General features: G+C 37.5%; 1 protein-coding gene across 1 annotated transcript in view; it reads left to right on the forward strand.

Annotated features, from left to right (window-relative positions):
* Window positions 1-19882, forward strand: part of EIF3H (eukaryotic translation initiation factor 3 subunit H) — an 88949-nt gene that overhangs the window by 11700 nt on the left and 57367 nt on the right. The window contains exon 2 of the mRNA XM_055799412.1: window positions 11361-11517. Within this exon, the coding sequence (XP_055655387.1) occupies window positions 11361-11517 (157 nt within the window). The remainder of the gene's footprint in view (window positions 1-11360; window positions 11518-19882) is intronic.

Below are 19882 nucleotides of genomic sequence, written 5' to 3' on the forward strand. Positions count from 1 at the left end.
CCCTATATAACGTCTGTAAAATGTCCACAGAATGTCCATTGAGTTTATTTAGTCCATGACTTTGGGGTCCATCTGTTATAGTGGTCACTCAGGACAGGAGAGATGGTGTGTTGGGTGGAATTATTGGGCACCGAAGCCAACTCGGGTACGGTCACTGTTGTACTTGTACTGCTACTGTAGGGATTGTCCTCCCACTGGTTCAGGTGGTTCCTGCTATAGTAATTCCTATAACATGCAACTCAAAGCATGGGTTACAACAATTTAAAGGTATTTCCATTACAATCTCCACTCCTGGTCCCTTTAGGTCAAGTTACAGGGTTTAACATTGCAGTGAACCATTCCCCTTGCTCCTAGCCTGGCTAGCAACAAGGAGTTCCTGCTGTAAGTTATTCCTATAACATGCAACTCAAATCCCAGGTTACAACAGTTTAAAGGTATTTCCATTACGGTCTCCACCCCTGGTTCCTTTGGACCACACCATAGGGTTTAACATTACAATTAACTTCCTCCTCTTGCCCCTGCTCCTGCTTGGATTTATCCACAGACTGCAGTCCCTTAGGGGTGTACCTGCTCCAAGTGGAGCCTTATCATGGCCACATGCTTTGAGGTGCCCCAGCATGACCTTAGGCACAGCCACTGCTGCTTCAAGGTGTACCTGCTGCAGCATGGAGGTATTTAGAGACGCAGATGGTTTGAGGTGTTCCTTCTCCACTGTGGACTTACCCTGGGGAACAATCCTTTCAGAGGTATACCTGCTGCAGCACAGATGTAACCATGGCCATAGATGCTTTGAGATGTACTTGGTCTGGCATGGGCTTATCCATAGCCACAGATGCTTCAAGATGTCCTGCTCCCGTGTGGACTCATCCACAGGTCGCAGTCCCTTTGACTCAAGTTCACACAGGAGTCCATTTTCTTATATAAATATTTGGTGTTTTATTGGAAAAGGAGGGTTAGGATGCTGCTTTGAGAGTGTAAGGCTTGTCAGTCTCTGCCTTTGTTTTACTTAAACGTTGTATCCTGCTTTGCAGTCTGTTTGCTGTGCATCCCTGCTATGGAGCCCCTTACCTGTGCAATATGCAGTATACATACATATTGATTTTAAGCAAGTGTTGTGCCCCTTTGATGTTTAGGATTTTAGTTGGAGATGTAAGTCACTCTTGTCAATATTTGGGTTTTTTTATCCGTATCTGAGGAAAATAAGCAATCTCATTGACAAAATTCTTCATTAACATAGGGCTGGGTTTTGAGGACTTAGGAGCACTCAATTATTTTTTACTATTGCATTATTATGAATGCAGAAAACCCACCTGGTTTAAAGCTTTTTAAACTTTAGATGACTTGTAGGGTATTTACTGCAGCTATAGTATCACTTTTTGGGAACAATCTGAAAGCTATCCTGCCTTATCCATTGGCACTCCCAATGATAATATTAGAATGGTTGTTTTTAATCTCACTGTCACAGTAGCTGTTACTGGAAATGGAGTTGTTCTGGAAGCGGTTTTCACATGGCCATGTTCAGATGGTGATACAAAGGCAAGTCTTACTCTATTGGAAAGGCTGGGAAGCTGAATATTACCAGCAATAATTGATTTTCATGTTTTTTCGTTAGGTTTATGCTTTAAGTCAGCAGGAAAACTGAGGCTCAGTCCAGGCTTGGTTTTCTGGATTGCACTACCTGTTACTACGAGAGTCTGTCACTGTCACAGCTCCTTAGCACAATAACCAAGCATTTGCCAGGAAGGATAAGTGCTTGAATGTGGAAAAAATTGTTGCACAAAAAAGTTATAAATTGTTACAATGATATGGAAGTCGTGTCCAGTAGGGATTTTACTGTTACTTGGAAGCATCTGTTGAATGCATATGGAAGTAATGATTTTAAAATACATTCTAAAATAGCATCCATATTTCAGTTCTGTTGTGCAGGGTATGGTCTTTGAAAAATATCAGTAGTCTCAGATCAGCCCCCGCTCCCTCCTCCCCATCTAGCTCTGCCTTATTTTACTAATTTTTGAAAGCCAAATAGATAAGGGTAACTGTCTTGCAGTTTTTCTTCAGCTTCAAAATGATAACAGTTTGGCACAATCTGATGAAAAAATAGGCTGCTAAATAAAATCTGCTATTGCGACTTTTGGCTGTCATCTCTAAATCTTTCTATAGGAAGCTGCTAGAAGTTGATACTGAAGAGAAAACCTTTTACTTGCAAATACACTAGTAGCTCAGTGAGCACTATAAATATTTGAACGATGGTGATTCACTAATACACAGAACATACGTACTGACTGTATGTTGAAGTGTAAGTGTAAGGCTCTCGTGTATCAAGCGGAAAATATTGAAACTGCTTGCCTTTACTGCTTCTATATAATTTCCATATGTTGTGCTCTAAAGGAGTATATTAATCAACTTTCATTCTTGAAATGATGGTTAGGTATTGAATTCATTAAACATAATAAATATAAATTGTATTGGCAATTTACAAAAATTGCCTGAAGTACTGAATATTTTCAGAAGATTTGAGTTCAGTGAGATTTATGAAATAGGAGGAATGATACACTAAGTAGTCCTGGGGAAATGCTCTATCCCACTTGTAACTAGCAGAATTTCGGATGTTAATCTTATTATAGTCATATCACTGCCTCCTAACAGTGTGCTGATAACATCTAATGCCCTGCTGCTTGCACAATTGAAATCCTGGGGCTGCTTTATGGTTTCTACAAGGAAGTTATTCTGCAGTGCCCTTGGCCCTGATGGTTTCCATGGGAATGAGCATGAATCCATGTACTGTGAAATGTGTTATGAAACTTTGTATTGCAGAGAAATACATTATACCAGTGTGTGAACAGGGCAATGCAGAATTTAAATACACAAATGTAAGGGTGCATTTTTATTTGTGTTGAGGCAATACTGAAAGTGTACAGCCACTTGTGAACAACGATGGAGATTGTTGTTAACCAGGACTGTTACACAGTCTTAAAAAAAAAAAAAAGTAAAAAATGTAGTGAGACAAAAATCAGGAAGAGATTGGTCTGTTTAAGTAAAACACGCCTTGATTAAGATTTGATATCTTCCTGTGTTTCTATGTTTTAATAAACTCCTTTTCTCCACTCTTTAGTGACTTTTTCCTTTGGTGCACTGCAGTTTAACTTTCTCCTTTTGCAAGAACAAGGAGCTTGCTTGGACATAAGTAAATAAATTACTTAAACAGATGTTTCATGGTACCTACAGGACGCTAGCTGTTTAACGTGAGTTCCTGACAGAGTCAAGGAAACCATAGCCTATGAAAACCCAACAGGCCTCTAACCAAAACTCAGTAATCTCCCCTTCTAATGTATTTGTACAGAAACAGGCTTAGTGTCTGTACTATTTCAGTTCTTCAGGCTGAATTCCATGTACCTATTTATGTTCGTATCTAAAATATAAAATGAAAGATTTTGCTATTTACCAGTTTTAGCTCTAGGTATTAAGTAATGGTTTGTTTCATGTTCTGTGTCTGGCTTTATATAAAATCAGTGATTTTTATAATTTGGAGTAACTTTTTTTTTTTATGTTTTAAGTTTGGATTTATTTTTTTTTTTTAAATCCCTATAGCTTTTGAAGTATTCCAGTAACAGAAGAGTGAGAAGCTCAAGTTTACAGCAGCTGGGTGTTCTTCCAGTAAATACAATATATGTGTCAATCACTTGGCAGTGTCCTGTAATGAGCTGGGACTTGCGCTGTGTGAACGACCACCTTTGCTGGAAGACTGACTGTTGGAAGGTGCAGGCGGGCTGTATCGTTGTAGAGGAAGGCCCTTCTTGTTATGCTGGGTTTCCCTCTTGCTTGAAGGGAAATTCTAGAGCTCTTGCATTGCAGTGGTTTGGAAGTAGTTCTTCTTAAAAAGCCAAATAACAGAACAACTAAAAGAGCAGATACTTGGGAAGTATTTTGTATGGGGCATTTCCTGGTGGTGGTTTAAGCTTTGCATTCAGTTTGCATTGAACGTGTTGCTGAGATATGGGTAATCTGTGTAACTTGAGTTACATAAAGTGAAAAATGAACTGAATGTCTACTTTTCTAGACTGAGCTTCAGTGTAAGCAAGGTACAGCTTTTCCAGCCATGCCCTGAAGAGTGCACATAACCACTTAATGTTCAGGAAGGAGCAATAAAATGCTTCTTGGCCTGTCGCTGACTTTGAATTGTGCTTTGAGTCACCCACTTACTGAGATAAAATGGCAAGTTATATCTAGCTTAATGATATGTATGGATGTTATCCCCTTCTTCATCCTGTTGGGGAAAAAAAGATCTACAAGAAAGTGTTGAGTTAGGACTATAAGCACTATATAGGCATGGTATGCATGAGGCAGGAGGTAATATGGAAAACCATCTAGATACCTATAATTACAGGGTGATATAATTCCTAAACCAAGTAGAAGTGACAGAAAATAGTGGGTTTAAATCAATAACCTGTTACCTGTTATGATTTGGGTAGTTTTCTCAGCATAATGTACATGTTTAGAGCTGCACTCCTTTTTGAAGGTTACTGATGTTTCCTTTTGTAGTGAAATCATCTGAAATCTTGGTGTTTACAAACTAAGCAGGTGGTAGGGTACCAATTGATGTAGTAAGTCACCCAGGGAATAATAAGCTTTGGTGCTTCCAAATACTCAGAAGTATTCAAATAGTACAGAAGCATGTAACATCCTGTCCCCACCCCAAGCCCGACAGTTCAAGATGGAATTTTTTTCATTCAATATAATACAGATTTCCAAAATTATTTGGTACTGACAACCTACATGAGACAAAAAGAACAGAATCCTATGATTTATAATTTCTGTGTGAAAATATATGTAGTATCCTGTTTGAGGACCACCTCAGATTGATATGCATCATTCATAATAGTTGAATTCAGGCTCAGCTCCAGGAAACTTCCACTCTCATGTCAGAAGGAGATTTGATAATTTGCACCTGATTGAGATGGTATGAAGCGGCATGCATCATTCTGTTACGCGTCCTGTATTATTATTGATTTTATACCCTCAGATTTCTGTCAAGTTCAGAAATAAGACTTTAACATCTGGTGTTTATTAGCTGTTGAATGACATAAAATGTAAGGTTACTATTCCAAGAACTGTATTTTCAAAGGCTTTGTAACTGTTGGTGTTAAGGCTCTAGCCAGTCAAGATAAAGGTAAAATATTGTTGGATGTTTGAGGCCTTCTGTCCAAAGGACAACTGTTATTCTTGCTAGACAGAACAGTGAGGGCCAAGACTCCTTATTTCTGCACTTGCTGTTCAGAAACAGCATTTTTCTAAATTTACCTTGGTTTTCAGGTCTACTCAGTCTTGTCCTTTTGGCCTTAGATTTTGGACAGTATGTTCAGATTAAGTATCTTTCTGATTACTTTTCAGGGAATTAAATTACTTTTTTTTTGGCCACCAATCGTAGTTAGGATTGAAGATACCTGTCAAAGCAATTAGTTTAAGATGTTGTAGGTCTTAATGGAAAACTCTTTATTTATTTATTTATTTTAAATTTCTGAGATAAAATTGGTCTAACAGTGTCAAGAGCTTTAATTCCAGTTTGAAGCACGAGGAAGAAAAGAGTAAATGTTTAGACATTGATCATGTCAGAATGGTAAAAAATTCAGCACTATTGAGTAAGAGAATCTAGAAAAATTCAGAAATCTCTGCAGATGAGCTAGACTGCGTATTTAAGTGAATTCAGCATTTGATTGTCAGTAGAGTTTGTGATTTCTCGAGATTAGTGTAACGTGGAAAATTCAGTTTCACTTCTCATCCTCAGTTCACTTCATGCCGCAGCTTTGTGTGGTGGCAGTCTTACACCATGAAGCTTCATATCCAACACCTAAAAGACTAGGGTATAAACCTGTTAATTTTGTGCTTTTGATACCTTACTGTCAGACTGTTTTCTAGAACATGTTTTTGTGGACTGCACTGGTTAAGTTGGAATTTCTTGTGTGTGCCTGTAAACATCTATCTCCTTAGTCATCCAGAGCAGATTGTTACATGTATTAGACACATTTTCTTACCCTTAACCATTGCAGTGGTGTCTGTACTTCACTTCAGAGTTCCTTTTCTCCGGGCAGGAAAGTTGAGAGGCTTTGTTACTGTCTTAGCAAGCGGTGCTATAGCCAGGAGACAGATCAGTTCAGGGCAAGGTTTTGCCTCGTCAGCTTCTAGAACTTGTCCTTTTAAAGTGTAGGATAAGCACTTACCGGTAGCTTATGGGGGGAAAAACCCTCAAAAACCACCAACACTGCCCTCCCAGCCCGCATGTCACCACCCCGCCCCCCCCCCCCCCCCCCCCAACAACAGACAAACAAACAAAACAAAACAAAAAAACCCAAACCACATATCCCACCCACCCCCCATCTGGAACTCTTCAAGTTGGACATGTTTTGTTATATTTTGCTCTAGTTTTCTGGTTTTTTTTTTTTTCCCCCTTCCCAAGTCTTTGTTTAAAAACAAAGGCATTCAGTGCTTACCTGAGTATTTCAGAGCTGTTTAATTAAATTTCATTTTTGCATACCTAATTGGATAAGTTTCAGCACAACGCAGGTTGTAGATTTGCTTTTAGTGTAGTGTGAGCTGGGGAAGCAGGCAAGACAACTAAATTAGTATAAAATTTGATATGTAAAATTTGGTATGTCATCATCTGGATATTACTAAACAGCTTAAGTAATGCTTTTTCCAGAGGTGATATATATGCATTTTATATGTATCAGGTAGATGTCTTGATTCTAGGCATCCTTGAGTTTAGCACAATTCAAACTCAATTGCATGAGTCATTGTTTGTAGTGATAGTTGAGATCTATCAGTTTACAAAACTACATCAACAGTTATCTCTTGGTCTTTGTCTACGCTAGGAGTTTAAGTAAAATTACTCATGCTGGAATGCTTAGATATAAAAGTTCTCTGTTTGCATTTTACAAATTCCTGTAGAGTCCATATGTGATACGGATGTATTCAAAGTATTTCAGATGCTATTAGCAGTAAGAGCTTTCAAGACTCTTTTGCCAAACTAAATATTGATCACTGTTTCACTAGTATTAGGTATTGAGAGGACGTGGGAGTTGTGGCACCTTCCACATTTGATGCCCATGTCTCACTTATGGTGGGTTTGAAAACAGCTACATAACACAGTCTTATTTATACTGTCTCCCCATCCTCTCCCCAGATGCTGGCAATTGGTGCTGGCTGTGCCGACAGAGCTTTCTTGGGTGGGAAAAATTGCTGAGCATTGAAAAAGATTTAAATGCTTGATTTAAGACTGTAAATTGGCTCATTACATCATGTATCCAGTGGGTTACCAGAAGCTCTCTTGTTTGATATTGCATCTGTAAGACACAACACAGGTACTGGAAATCTGGTTTCAACGTCGTGACTTTCAGCCCTCTGGAACACAATCGTAAATGAATCTTCAGTGCTTTGATTTGCCGTTGTCTCTCTTTAGAGAAATACAGAAATGTGTGTCTTGGCATATTCATGACCCCAGGAATCTTCTCAGGACCTCCCAAAGGCTTATGATACTTCAGCTGGTGATTCATGTTATAGGTGTTTCTGTAATGAGATACAAACTTTTGAATTTAACAACTGTGATGTCAGGATGTAGCCAAAATTAAAAATTGGCATTATACTCTTACAGCTGAAATATATATCTTTGAAGATTTTTAATAGTTTCAGAATGGTTCTTTTTTGTAGTATGACTTCATTCTTAATGTTAGAGCAGTGCTTTGAAGATCTGAAGATTAGAAGCATGTTGAACTGCAAACTTTTTTTTTGTTAATTGAGGATTAACGGCCATTAAAATCTGTCAAGTGGCTACTCCAAGTGATTGAATTGCTTTGGTATTTTGAACACAAAATTTACAAGGCTGGGGGACCCGAGTTTTAGGAGTTATTTGTGTATCCTTTTCTAGAGTTTTTGTATACCTGAATATTTCTTATATCCTAATTCTATTTAATAAAACAAGCTGCATACCATTATTGGTTTGTGTGTTCAGACGTGTCAGAATTTAGAAATCTTAAGTTTGTTTGTTTGTTCGGGGTGTGTGTGTGTGGTTTTTTTGTTTTTTTGTTTTTTTTTTTTTAAATTCGTCAAATTACTTGACCCATTTTCTACTTGAGTACATAGCCTTTCCTGGCTGGCCAACTGCATTACTTATTTAAGTGAGTTGAAATGTGGTTTAGTTACTGTTAATTCCATGTAGCAATTGTACAGCAGTTAAGGGTCTAAGGGTATTTAAAAACAACTACAGTTTGTACAAAGGGGCACTATCTCTTATTAGATGAATAGGAGGATGGGAATTGTAAATAGTGTGTGGAAAGTGAATCAGCATTGGATGAAAGATGGGTTATACTGGTGTTCATTTAGCTTTCTTTGGGATATTTTTTTTCTATGTGATTTGGAAAAATTTATTTGTATTTCTCAGTGGGTTGTGTTACTTTTAATATTTATATTAACACTTTATGACATTTATTATCAGACCAGTAAAACTATTCTGATTCTGTTCTGATGCTTCATAAACATAATGTCTTTTTTGGGAAATGTCTAGTACAAGTTAGTGCTTTTCTTTTTTGTTTTGGGTGTCTATGTCGTTTACTCAATATGAAGTATTGGTTTGTGCAGTCAAACAGGGAAATGTCATGGTATTGTCATTTGTATAGTGATCAGCTCTCCCTGCTGTACCTAGACTAGCAAACAAATGGAAATGAGATTTTTAATGTTTGAAACTGATCTTGTTATCAGTAGAGAAACAGTTCTACTTTATGCTTGAAGGTCTGTTTTTAGTACTGAAACAAAAGCACCAGTGCACGTTTCCTTGTTGGTCGTATGGTAGTATTTTGGTGGCAGGTTTTTCAATCCAAGTTTAAGAGCCTGCTGTACTAAAGACTTGTGTCTTATGTGCTAAATAAAACTCTCCAGAACAAAGAACAAAAAGAAAACAAGAATCATGTGTCTTTGGATGCATTTCTCAGACTTGTCCATTTATCTTTTTAAAAATTATTTCAGTAGCTAATGTATTTTCCAGTGCAGTCATAAACCTGAACTTCTGCAGCTTGCTAACGGGTGTGAAATTGAGAATAGTGAGTTCATGACCTTCTCTGCTACCTTTCTCAGACTCTGTTAGAAAACAAACTTGCAGGTAGGCCTGAATTGGAGTCTGTATCTCCCTGGATAATATCTGCTGTAGTCTTCAGGCTGGAGGTTGAAATCTGCAGACTTGTATAATAACTTTGTTGTGTATTGGGGTATTTGGTTAGCATTTAAAAGTTTTGAACTCCTAGTTTTATCTCCCTGGAAAATCATCGATACTACATGACAGCCCATGTTTATTTCATTTGCAGCTGCTTTCTGTAAGCAATTGTAATCAGAAATGCTGCAATAAAATTGTCATCGTATCGCAAATGCTCCTGGAATGGAATCAAACAGGTGAACAGGAATTGCAGTGACAGGGAGAGCTGGTGGGTATAGAAAACTCAGGAGCAAATGAGGAGAAAAATACTGGAAAAGGTGAAGCTTACAAGATTGTGGAGATGTTGAGAATAGCTGCATAGTAGGCAGAGAGCATGCTGTGGTGTAATCTGTCTGGTTAGTTATGGATTCCTTGACCGTGGAGCTTATGGCAAATACATGATAAAGCTTAACTTTATGCTAAATGCAAGTTGAATGCTATTTATGTGCTGGCTCTCTGGTGGTAGACAGCTGTCTTCTGCATCCAGGTGATCTCAAACTGGTATTTGCTGTACTGTTTTCAGCCCTGTTAAATTCTCCTTCAGTGCTTGCTGATCTTAATTTCCTTACTGTTTTCCCATGAAATGAGATTTATATAACCGAAGTATCTATTTGTCAGTCTGCTCTGTAGACCTGTTCTAACAAATTGGATAAAAAGGTATGGCTTCAAAGGACTCGAGGGACAGATGTGAATGTATATTGGGGTGAAACAGTATCTACCTGTGATTGAGAAGCTTCAATGCAAGTGTGTCTAGATGCAAGAGAAAGCACAAGTGAGTGATACTGTGAATAAACAAGGCAGCACTGAGTGTTAGCCCTGTTTGGTACTTAGATCCAACTTGGATGAAAAATGTATTTGTTCTTCATTCCCTGCTCCATCCTTACCTTTCCAGCAGGCTGTATATGAGGCTTTTGTTTTCCCATTTAGCCCAAGAAGGCAATGTATTTGTAAAAAAATTCTTTTCTACTCTTTTCTCCCCCCCCCCCCTTCCATTTAACCTCTACTGTGCTGCTGTAATTCATTAATAGTGTGTTTACAACTGTGAGATAAAGTTCTGCTGAACAACCAAGGAGAAAGCTAGGGACAAATGTATGTTCCTGATGTATAAATATGACCTTAACTTTTTTTTCCTCCCCTGCAGAATGTTCACCAAAAACCAGTATTTGTACAGAATCTGTTCTTGGGGTGGTTGAACTGTAATCTATTGGATTAATCTGTTTGCCAGCAGGCACTGAAGTACTATTTCTTTAATGACAACACAGCCATTGGACATTTTCTAGTGTGTTTTTGCTGGGTGGATTAGGGTTTAGTGAAATAAACCCCACTTATGCTGGACGAAACATAAGTTCTTTCAAGTCTGTGTTTGTAGGTAATGTCTTGTTCTGGTTCGTGTTGTTAAGTGTAAAATGTTATGTAGGTTTAAAGTGTTTCTTGCAAATGATTGACTATTTTTGAGGATTTTTTTCATACTGTTCCAATTTACAGTATCATCTCATGAGAATTATTCATTGTAGAGTTCAGATTTAGGGAAGGAAGTGAAAATTATTAAAAACATGATGAGTAATTTTTGCTCCTCTTTCCTTTCTGTTATCATTCATTATTCTTAAGTAGCCTGTGACACACAGTTTACAAAATATAAATTAGACTATCATCTGAAGTAAAACTGCAATGAGATGTAATTTTGAAGGTTAATGCAACTGAAATTTTGTACCTTTCAAAAATTTTCTACCAGTTTCTGCTTAGTTACTTTCAAGGAATTTTGTTAGTTTCTTGCGCAATGTTTCCCTCAGGAGAGAGCTTATTGCCCCTGTAAGATAGCTTTTAACAGTTATAGTAACAAGGTAAAGTAAAAAAGATCAATATTTCATTTTAGAAGGGTGTTTTAGAAAATTGGTTTAGAACTGCATTTTGACCATACATTTAATGGTCTTTTTTATTCTCTGGTAATGTTAGGATGGCTGCCTACTTTTCAACCCATATTAAAACTGCTGTTGTTAAAGCCAGTAGCTCACTTGGTTTGCAGCTCTAATTTATGCAGCACTTCAACCAATTTGAAATTCCAAATGTGTAATTTGAGGACAAAAAAATCCATTGCATGTTATGATTTTCTTGTTTTGTGTTCTAGGTTGTGTTAAAGATCATTAAACATTACCAAGAAGAAGGACAGGGGAATGAAGTGGTCCAAGGAGTGCTGCTGGGTCTTGTGGTGGATGACAGACTTGAAATCACAAATTGCTTCCCTTTCCCACAGCATACAGAAGATGACGCTGACTTTGATGAAGGTAATGTTTACTGTTTTGCAAAACTTTAGGTAAAAAAGAAAATCCATATGTGCAAAAAAAGAAGAATTTTTTTCCCAGTGACCAGAAGCTTGAATGTGATCAGAGAGTGTTTTCATTTGACTTGAGCTATCAGTGGATTACTTGCAATGGCATCCTGAATATCCAACTGAATGCCTGTCTGTATAAGGAAAGTTGTAGGGATAAATACTGTATTACATGGACACAGTTTAGAGTAAGACTGTCTACACAGGAAGTTACATTAGTTTCCAGTCTGTAATTCATGTAGACTTTAAAGCTTTTTATTAAAATGGCTCTGTGTATAGTGTATGTGTGCATAATATATGTGTGTACGTAGTCAGGCATATAGATTGCCTCTGTCTGGGTTTATTTGTATGTGTTAAGTGCTCATTGAAAGCCTGGTGAGCAGAGCTTTGTAGCCTTAAGAGGATCTGGTTAACTTGAAATCTGGGTGATCTTTTTGCTTCTCCAGGTGACCTAGTAGTAGCATCAGTGGTTTCTGTCTTGGTGTTTCCTTGCTGGTCCTAGTGATTTTTTGTTATTGCCACTGTAAATCACCATAATTGGCTTGACACAGAATGATATAAAATCTTTAAAATAAACTTGAAGGGCTCACAGTTCTAGTCTTGGTAATACATATGTGTGTGTATTTAATGGTATTAGTGGAAACACTTCTTTATTAGGGGTTAAAGAGAGACAGTTTAACTTCAAGAGTAACTAAAGAGGCAATGTAGTCAAAGTAGTTGGGGTCGGAACCTTGATTCTATCTAATTTTGGTAGTTTGGCTTGAGCAAGATTACTTAATCTTTAAATATAAACTGCTTTTTCTTGCCTATAATGAGCTTAGGTATTATTAAATTTATCTTATTACAAAAGAATCATGGACCCTGCCTTTAAAAGAGAGATCATTTCAAGAATCCTTTGCAACTTGGTAATATTTTTTAGTTGTTTATTGCTTCTGTTGTGGGATTATACACTTTGCTGTATGGAAAAAAAAAAAGAAAGTGCAAAACACGAGGGACTCTAAATTGTGTTACATTAATATGGTGCTTGAGTCAGAACTATATTTTATTAAAGCCTAAAAGATGCTTTAAAGATTCCTTGTCTTCTAGAGCTCTTCAAAGCACTGGAGTAATCTAAATTTTTAATTGGAGCCCGTGCTTCAGTTTTTCCTGTAGAAAATGGCTGAACTATTTCCATGTAGCTGATAGGCAAACAAGGAGTGAAATACATTTCTTAGTTTCAGAGATTAATTAATCTCACTATATGATGATTAGCATGCTGATGCTGTAAGCCTGTGATCTGGTATGCAAGATTAAACTGTTCCTGCTTGGGAGAAACTCCATTCCAAGAAAGTGGTTTTTGTTACTGGTCTGTCTTTTTCCTGTTTTAGAAAGTAGGCAGTAATCCTGGCAATAATTAAGGTGCAAAAGGCGATGCTTGTGGAGCTTCCCTCACCTGGATGCCTTAGCTTGTCAACCTTCTGTTCCCATGCTGCAGGCACAGACAGAAGAGCAAACTCTAGCTGGAGTGGAAAGTGAACCTGTTGCAGTGACGCTGATCCATGCCTCTAGCAGTGCCAGCGAATTTGCAGCCAGGTCAGGGGAGCTTGCCTGTGCTGAATCCTATAAACCAACCTCAAAAGCCATTTTGTGTTGGTTTTCATCTTTCCTAGCCTCTATGATGTGGGTCACAGAGAGGTTCTCCCTGTATTCTTCTCAGTGAAATACATTTAAATAGACTGAACCATTCAGGACGCGCACAGAGCTCACGTTCATTATGTGTCCCCTTTCCTTAGGGCCTGTTCAGCCCTCTGACCTATGTGGTAGAGGCTAGGGAAGATGAAACCCCAAATGAAATGGCTCTTGACGTTGCCAGCTTGAGCGTTACCTACCTTTTTAGCCTCTATATAGGGTTGTCTTCTGTCTTGCCAACGTGAAAAACAAAGTTTTATGGATACTCTTTGTTTGTTTTCCCTGGAGCTATGTTTCCCTATGCAAACGCCCTGCCAGATTTTCAAAAGATTTTTTTCTTCTAGATACAGATATTCCAGCAGAGAAATCTTTTGTTGTATGCCAGAACTTTAAAATGCAGGATGCTGAAACCCAAACCAAACAAGACACCTCCCTTCCCCCAAGACTTCTATGTTACATCAGTATCGTGACTGGCTTTATATATTTGAACAATTCAGGCCCAGAGATGCAGAAGTATGAGGGTCTTGGCACTTCAGTGCCTCCATCACCCAGAATGATACTTTACAATGTTATTCTGACTAAAGAGAACAATGTTATGTCTTTTCTTCTTCCTTAATTTGTATTTTATTTTGTAAAAATGCCCCGCCCCCCCCCTTCCCCCCAGATTCTGGAATAGGAACAAGCCTATTGAGATACCAAGTTTCTGGGCCTGCGGAAAGCATTTTTTTGTGGACTGTGGTCACACTTGAACTTATGTTAAGGCAGGGATTGTTTACCAGGCTGAGGGGCCACCCTACCCCAGCTGCCCTTCTTCTGAGGGGAGGAAACGAGGAGCAACCATGGTGTGATTATGTGTTGGGAAACTCCTAACCTGCTATGCTGAGAATTGAATGAGTACACCTGTATCATTTTGCAGAAGTTCTAGGAACAGGTCACCTGAAAAATACTCATTTGCCTTGTGGTCTTGAGGTGATCATTGTTAAGAGACTTGAGCTAATGTACAGGAGGGTGATATTTGAGCAAACAAACTGTTGGATAATTGGCAAGACACATTTAAGCTAATATTTTCCTTTTTGAAACTGAAAAAATTAATATAAAACATGTTTTTGAGGGTGCTGAGAAAATATCCTTTATTTGAACTTGAAATAGATATGCATGTCATTTAAGAATTGGTTTTATAAAGATTTATTTCTAACTTGTAGCAACAACCATTTCTTCAGATATGCTTAGACATGCTTTTGTTACGGTGCCATTTTGTCTCTTGCTGCTAATTCCTGAGATAATTTTAACTTTTGACTGTTTGCTGCAACAGAATTCCTACAAAAATGAAATTTTTGATTTAAAAAACAACATACCCAAACTTGTTCTTTTAATGCAAGAACATTTTCCAGTGCCGTTTCAATTGGACTATTTCTAGAAAAATATAGAAAACATGAGAGGATATTTTGTTAGCTTCAAGTAATTCTTACTACAAATCTGGGAGGATTGTCTACCATTTATGAGTCCACAGGTGTTTTTCATCTTAGTTTCTCCTGCAGTGTTGTCTTCCTATGATTCTTTTTACAAAGTGTAATTTTTTGCTAAGATTTTCCTGTCAGGGAAGTCTTAAACACTTAGGTTGGCCTGCTGCAGCACAAGATCTTTGGAGGGGGTGGGAAGGTTCAGCTCAGCTCTCTGTTAGAAATCTGTAGCTGAAGTTTAGTTGATGATGTGTGAGCTAATGGAGGGAAAGTGCAGAACAGGGGTACGTTGTTGAGTCTTCAGCAAAAGAAGCTTCAACATGAATGTTTGATATTTTGGGGCTGCACTCTGGACTTCTGGTCAGGCGTTTACTTTTCAGGTAACTGTGTTTCCTTATTACTAGTGCACTTAAATCCTCATAGGTGTTGAAATTATTTCTCAAAACACAGATCTTTAAGAAGATTCTTCCTGTTGTCTACACATACAACCCCTATTCCTGTGGCCCCCATCCTCCACCTGATGGATTCAACTCATTTATGGAAAATCACATTTCTGCTGTAAGGATTTTTGGCTTAGGCACCTCTGTGAAATGATGCCATACCCCAGCTTGCCTTTGTGAGGGTAGTTTTTTGAGAATTACTTTCACTTTAGGGCACTTGCAAGCTTTTGTCTGAACATATTTTTGCTTTCTTTCAGTTAAGGTTCAAAAAAAAGGTGTCATGCATGAGGTTTTCTTGCTAAGAAATACATGTATTATTCTTGACTATAAATTTTATGTCTAAGTGACATGTTAGGTTCAATGCTTTGCACTTCATTGTTTTTATCTTCAGTGCTATTTATTGAGTAGCTATTCCCCCTGTTTAAAGGAAATTTATATTCCCTTCATGGAAAGCAACAGTTAAAAATGTAGTATACATCTTGTAATTCATTATAGCTCCTGTGAGACATTATTTTGAAATTTATATGCCTTTCATGGAAAGCAACAGTTAAAAATGTAGTATAAATCTTGTAATTCGGTATAGATCTTGTGAGACATTATTTTGATAAGGTATTTTGAAAGATTTTATTTCAACCTGATAGATTTTAGTACCTTACTTGCAAAGCTGAGATAATAAATTAAGTTCTGTGATAATTATGCCAATAGAAACTTCGAGGCAGTTATGTAATACATAACTGTATGTATACATGAAAATAAGTTCTAGAAGGTTGTAGCTTTTTCTTCTTTTATAGCTATGCAGAGTTTCCATTAGATTCCTTCTGAAATGCTACAGATGAAAAGTGATGCTGCCTTCTCCTCTTGCCCTGCCCCTGATGATTTTTACTTTCTTACCTGATGATTAAAGATTCTAATAACTGTATTTTTTTGTGCTGCAGGTTGTGTTTAGTTGTATCATCAGTCAGTAACAACTGGAAATAACATAGTACAGGATTTTCACAAAGACACAGTTTCCTTTAGTCTCAAATGAATGCAGCTGCATATGGAGAAATGTAGCTCCTATATAGTACTTTTTCAGGGTTCTAATTGGCCAGGGCTAGCAGCAATTCTTACTGCTGAGCCTTACCTCCAGTGTTGCATGTACAGCCACCTGTGATATGTGTTCCATGCAGAAGCAGAGTGCTTCAGGTAGCTGAAAAGAACATGCTGACAAAAGTTAATTTAAGATAAAGCAATGAACTAAATGTGTGCTTTTGAACTTTTGCCTGCTGCAGTGAGAATGCTGTATGTGTTGCTGTGTTGAGGCCCCTCCTGTTTTATTGGAGAACTTGTTCTTGAGGTTGCATTTCTTGAAGTAAAGCTTGTGGTCTGCTACACTGGTTTGACGTTACAGGGGCTTCAAGACCAAAATCACAGGATTTCGCTTTCCAGCATACTGGGTCTCAGTGCATAGGTATGGTGGTGTTTAGTGGACCATTTTGGCTTTTCAAAAAGCATCTTTATAAAGAAAGGCTACTGTCGTTTTTCTTCTTTTACCAAGTTAATAGTGTAGCACCACAAACAGCCTCGTTGAGTACAACTGGAGAGGTAGTATGAACCCCCGAGGTGCCTGAAACCCCTGTATGGTCAAACCATAATCTCCCAGACAGTATGTAGATAGCTATAAGGACCAAATGGACTCTGTGAAGGTTGATTTCTTGTGCTGGTATTGCTGTAGAAGTCCTCATATCATTAAATCACAACCCCCTAGGTGTGTTGATTGGCCTTTCTGTGAAGGCATCTGTCAAGGCTAAGTTTTGTCAGTTTCTCCTGTGAAAGCACCTTCCAGTTATAATACTAGCAGATTTAAAATGGGAATAACTCAAAGGTTTATCATTGTAGTCATATCTTTTATTTCTTTTATGTTGTTGCAGGACAGAACTTGAGCATGCTGTAACTGTTCTGAATAGGCAGATGCAGTTTTAGATGACAGATTTTTTTCCTTTTTTTTTTTTTTTTTTTTGTTTAGGTGTATTCTCCTTAGGTAGAAGGTGGCAAAAATAGAGAAGGTCATCTGTGTTGTCTTCTATTGTAAGAGAATGAAGTGCTTATGAAATGCACAAATCTAGTTACATGAAATTTTAGGTTTAATTTCACTAAGGACAGGAACAGATGACCCAAAAGCTCCTAAATCACAGCCCTGGTTCTGGCTCCAGTTGTAGTCCATTTATCTGAATTCCTCAACCGTGTTTTTCATAAGTTCCAATAGTAATTTAGGAAGAAAGCTATACTATGTAAATGTTGACTTTTCAATTACTAAGTGCTGGCAAAAGTCCATCAGGTTTGTGCATGCATTTATGAAGTTTCACTGTGTGCTCTGTGTAAAAAAGCATATTGAATTTTAAGTTGGATTTTTTTCATTATCATTTGGGTGTAAAGAACTCATGAACTAGTCTGTTGGCTTGGCAAGGATTAATTTATATAAGCAATTCAGATGGTTATGACAAAGGGTGGATGGTCAGTTGTTAAATACTCCAAATGGTCTAATCTAGTCTTCCGTATTTCAGTTTTTTTGGTGGGTTGCCAAAGTTGATACTGGAATATACTGGTTGACAGAGAGATTGGGTATTAGGTGTGCTTAATTGCAATGTGATAAGATGTATCACCTAATCAAGGTACTTTAAATCTTCTAATCACAACTGAGTTATTTTGTACTTTACCTGTCACTAGTGCGAGTTCTTGATTTGTTTCCTAAAAGGAGACTAATATTGACACAGCTTGCGTAATTGTAATGGTTCAGTGGAGTAGCAGGCATGCAGCATGTTAAATGCTTCGCATAAGTTTTCGTACTTTGCAGACTTATCTCTTCTGAAGGTGGTTGTCTTTATTGGGCAAAGAAGAAGAAATTCAGATATTATGGCTACTTTTTCAGTGCATAGCCTAAAATGCCGTGTAGGTGCGGATATGTGGACTTACCTGTATCAGATACAGCAGTTTACCGCAGAGTATGTTCTTGTAATAAAAAGTCCTAAGAAAAAGTGCTTTTAATTACCTTAAATACTCTTCCCCTTTCTCTGCTGTATGTGCGTGTATCTTCATCTCCATTTTAAAGCGCTCTCCGATCAGACTAGGGGCGGGCAGCAGCGTGAGAGCCGGCGGTCCCGGCGCGGCCCCCGTTAGAGGGCACTCGTGCCCAGCACACCGCCTCCAGGCTGGGCTGCTCTGAGCCAGGGAACCTGGGGCGCGCAGACAAAAGAGGGATAAAAATTATTTTCATCTGATAAGGTTCATACGGTCTTTTATACAAAAAGTGTTAAAAAGTGCATGGAATTAAATACAGCCTCTACTGACTCAAATGTCTCTGCGTTTCTTAAATCAGCCTAAATGTGCTGCATGTTCTAAGGAAGTACATAGATTGGTAGCATTTGATTCAGAGACTTTTGTGTGTGTATATGTATTCTAAGAGCAGAACAGGAGCTTTCTAGTTTTGCAGGTTCTCTTCTTCGCTTCCCAGTTCTACCACATGTAACTAAGAAAGAAGAGATAGCACTTGTGGTGGAACTTCCTAGGTTGTTTAAGTGGGTTTATACTACTGGACTGTGCAGACTTAAATGCATATAAACGATTGCTTCTCTGATAGTATTGCACAAAATGCCTGAAATGCTTTGTTTATTGCATTTCTGGATTTTCAAGTTGGTTTTTACTGTAGAGTCAATGCTTTAAAGTGGTAGGTAAACCCTTTTGTTCAATGTCTAATTTTGAATCAAAGGAGAGAAAACATTTTGCTCTTTAGAGCACCAGGCGTATTAAAGTTTTATTTAAATCCATTTCCATTAAAATTTTGTTGCAAAAAAGTTACTGTCATTTGCTTTTAAAAGGAGGGAAGTTATGCTATATTTTATCTGTCTCTCTTTTAAAAAAAACACTTTTATTTTAAGAAAACCTATTTCATGGCATTTTCCCTTGAATACTTTTAAACATAAAAACCTTATGGCTGTTCGATTCTGATAAATCCAGTCATAGTTTGTTTGATTTTTTTTTAATGTAATCCACTATTGCAATGGATATTGTTGTCATATCGAATAAACTCTCACACTTTACTAAAAATTATGCTTAAGAATAATCGTTTAGTAATCCTGAAAATGAAGTTAGAGAAGCATCTATTTTAAGTGATACTTTGCTGTATGTAACTCTTAGCAGCGTTAGAATGAGCTGGAAGATTGTATCCAGCTCAGTTTTGCATTTAACCATTTCACTATATGCAAGTTTTGAACTTGAAACCAGGAGATTTTTACTTCATAGTTTGTGTTCTATCTTAGCTGTATTTTTTATTAATAATCATTGTATGATCATTTGGTTTGCTATATGGATATTTCATATAGTTTTGTAACTTGCAGAAACTCATTAACTTTTATGTAATCAGTAATATGAAAGCCCAATTTATTTTACCTGCAATTTGGGTAAAATATTACAAGTGAACTATTCTGAATTTGATCTTTCTTGCTAAATGTCAGAGCTATGTCAGCTCGACGGCATAAAAGTGCACAGAAGATGATAACCAATTAAATAATAGAAATATATTCAGATGTTTAATATCTGTTCTTTGATTTCAGGCATTAGTCTGAATTTTATGCCTATATTGTAGTTCTGTGATAGTGATTTGGAAACATTAAACTTTACACTCGCTGTTTATTAGGGGATAGAAAATTTACAGGTTATTTACTCCGAGTAATCAAAAGTTCTTAAAATAATTTTTGATTAATTACAAAGAATCTGA

Source organism: Falco peregrinus, chromosome 3 (assembly GCF_023634155.1).
Source record: "Falco peregrinus isolate bFalPer1 chromosome 3, bFalPer1.pri, whole genome shotgun sequence".
NCBI lineage: Eukaryota > Metazoa > Chordata > Aves > Falconiformes > Falconidae > Falco > Falco peregrinus.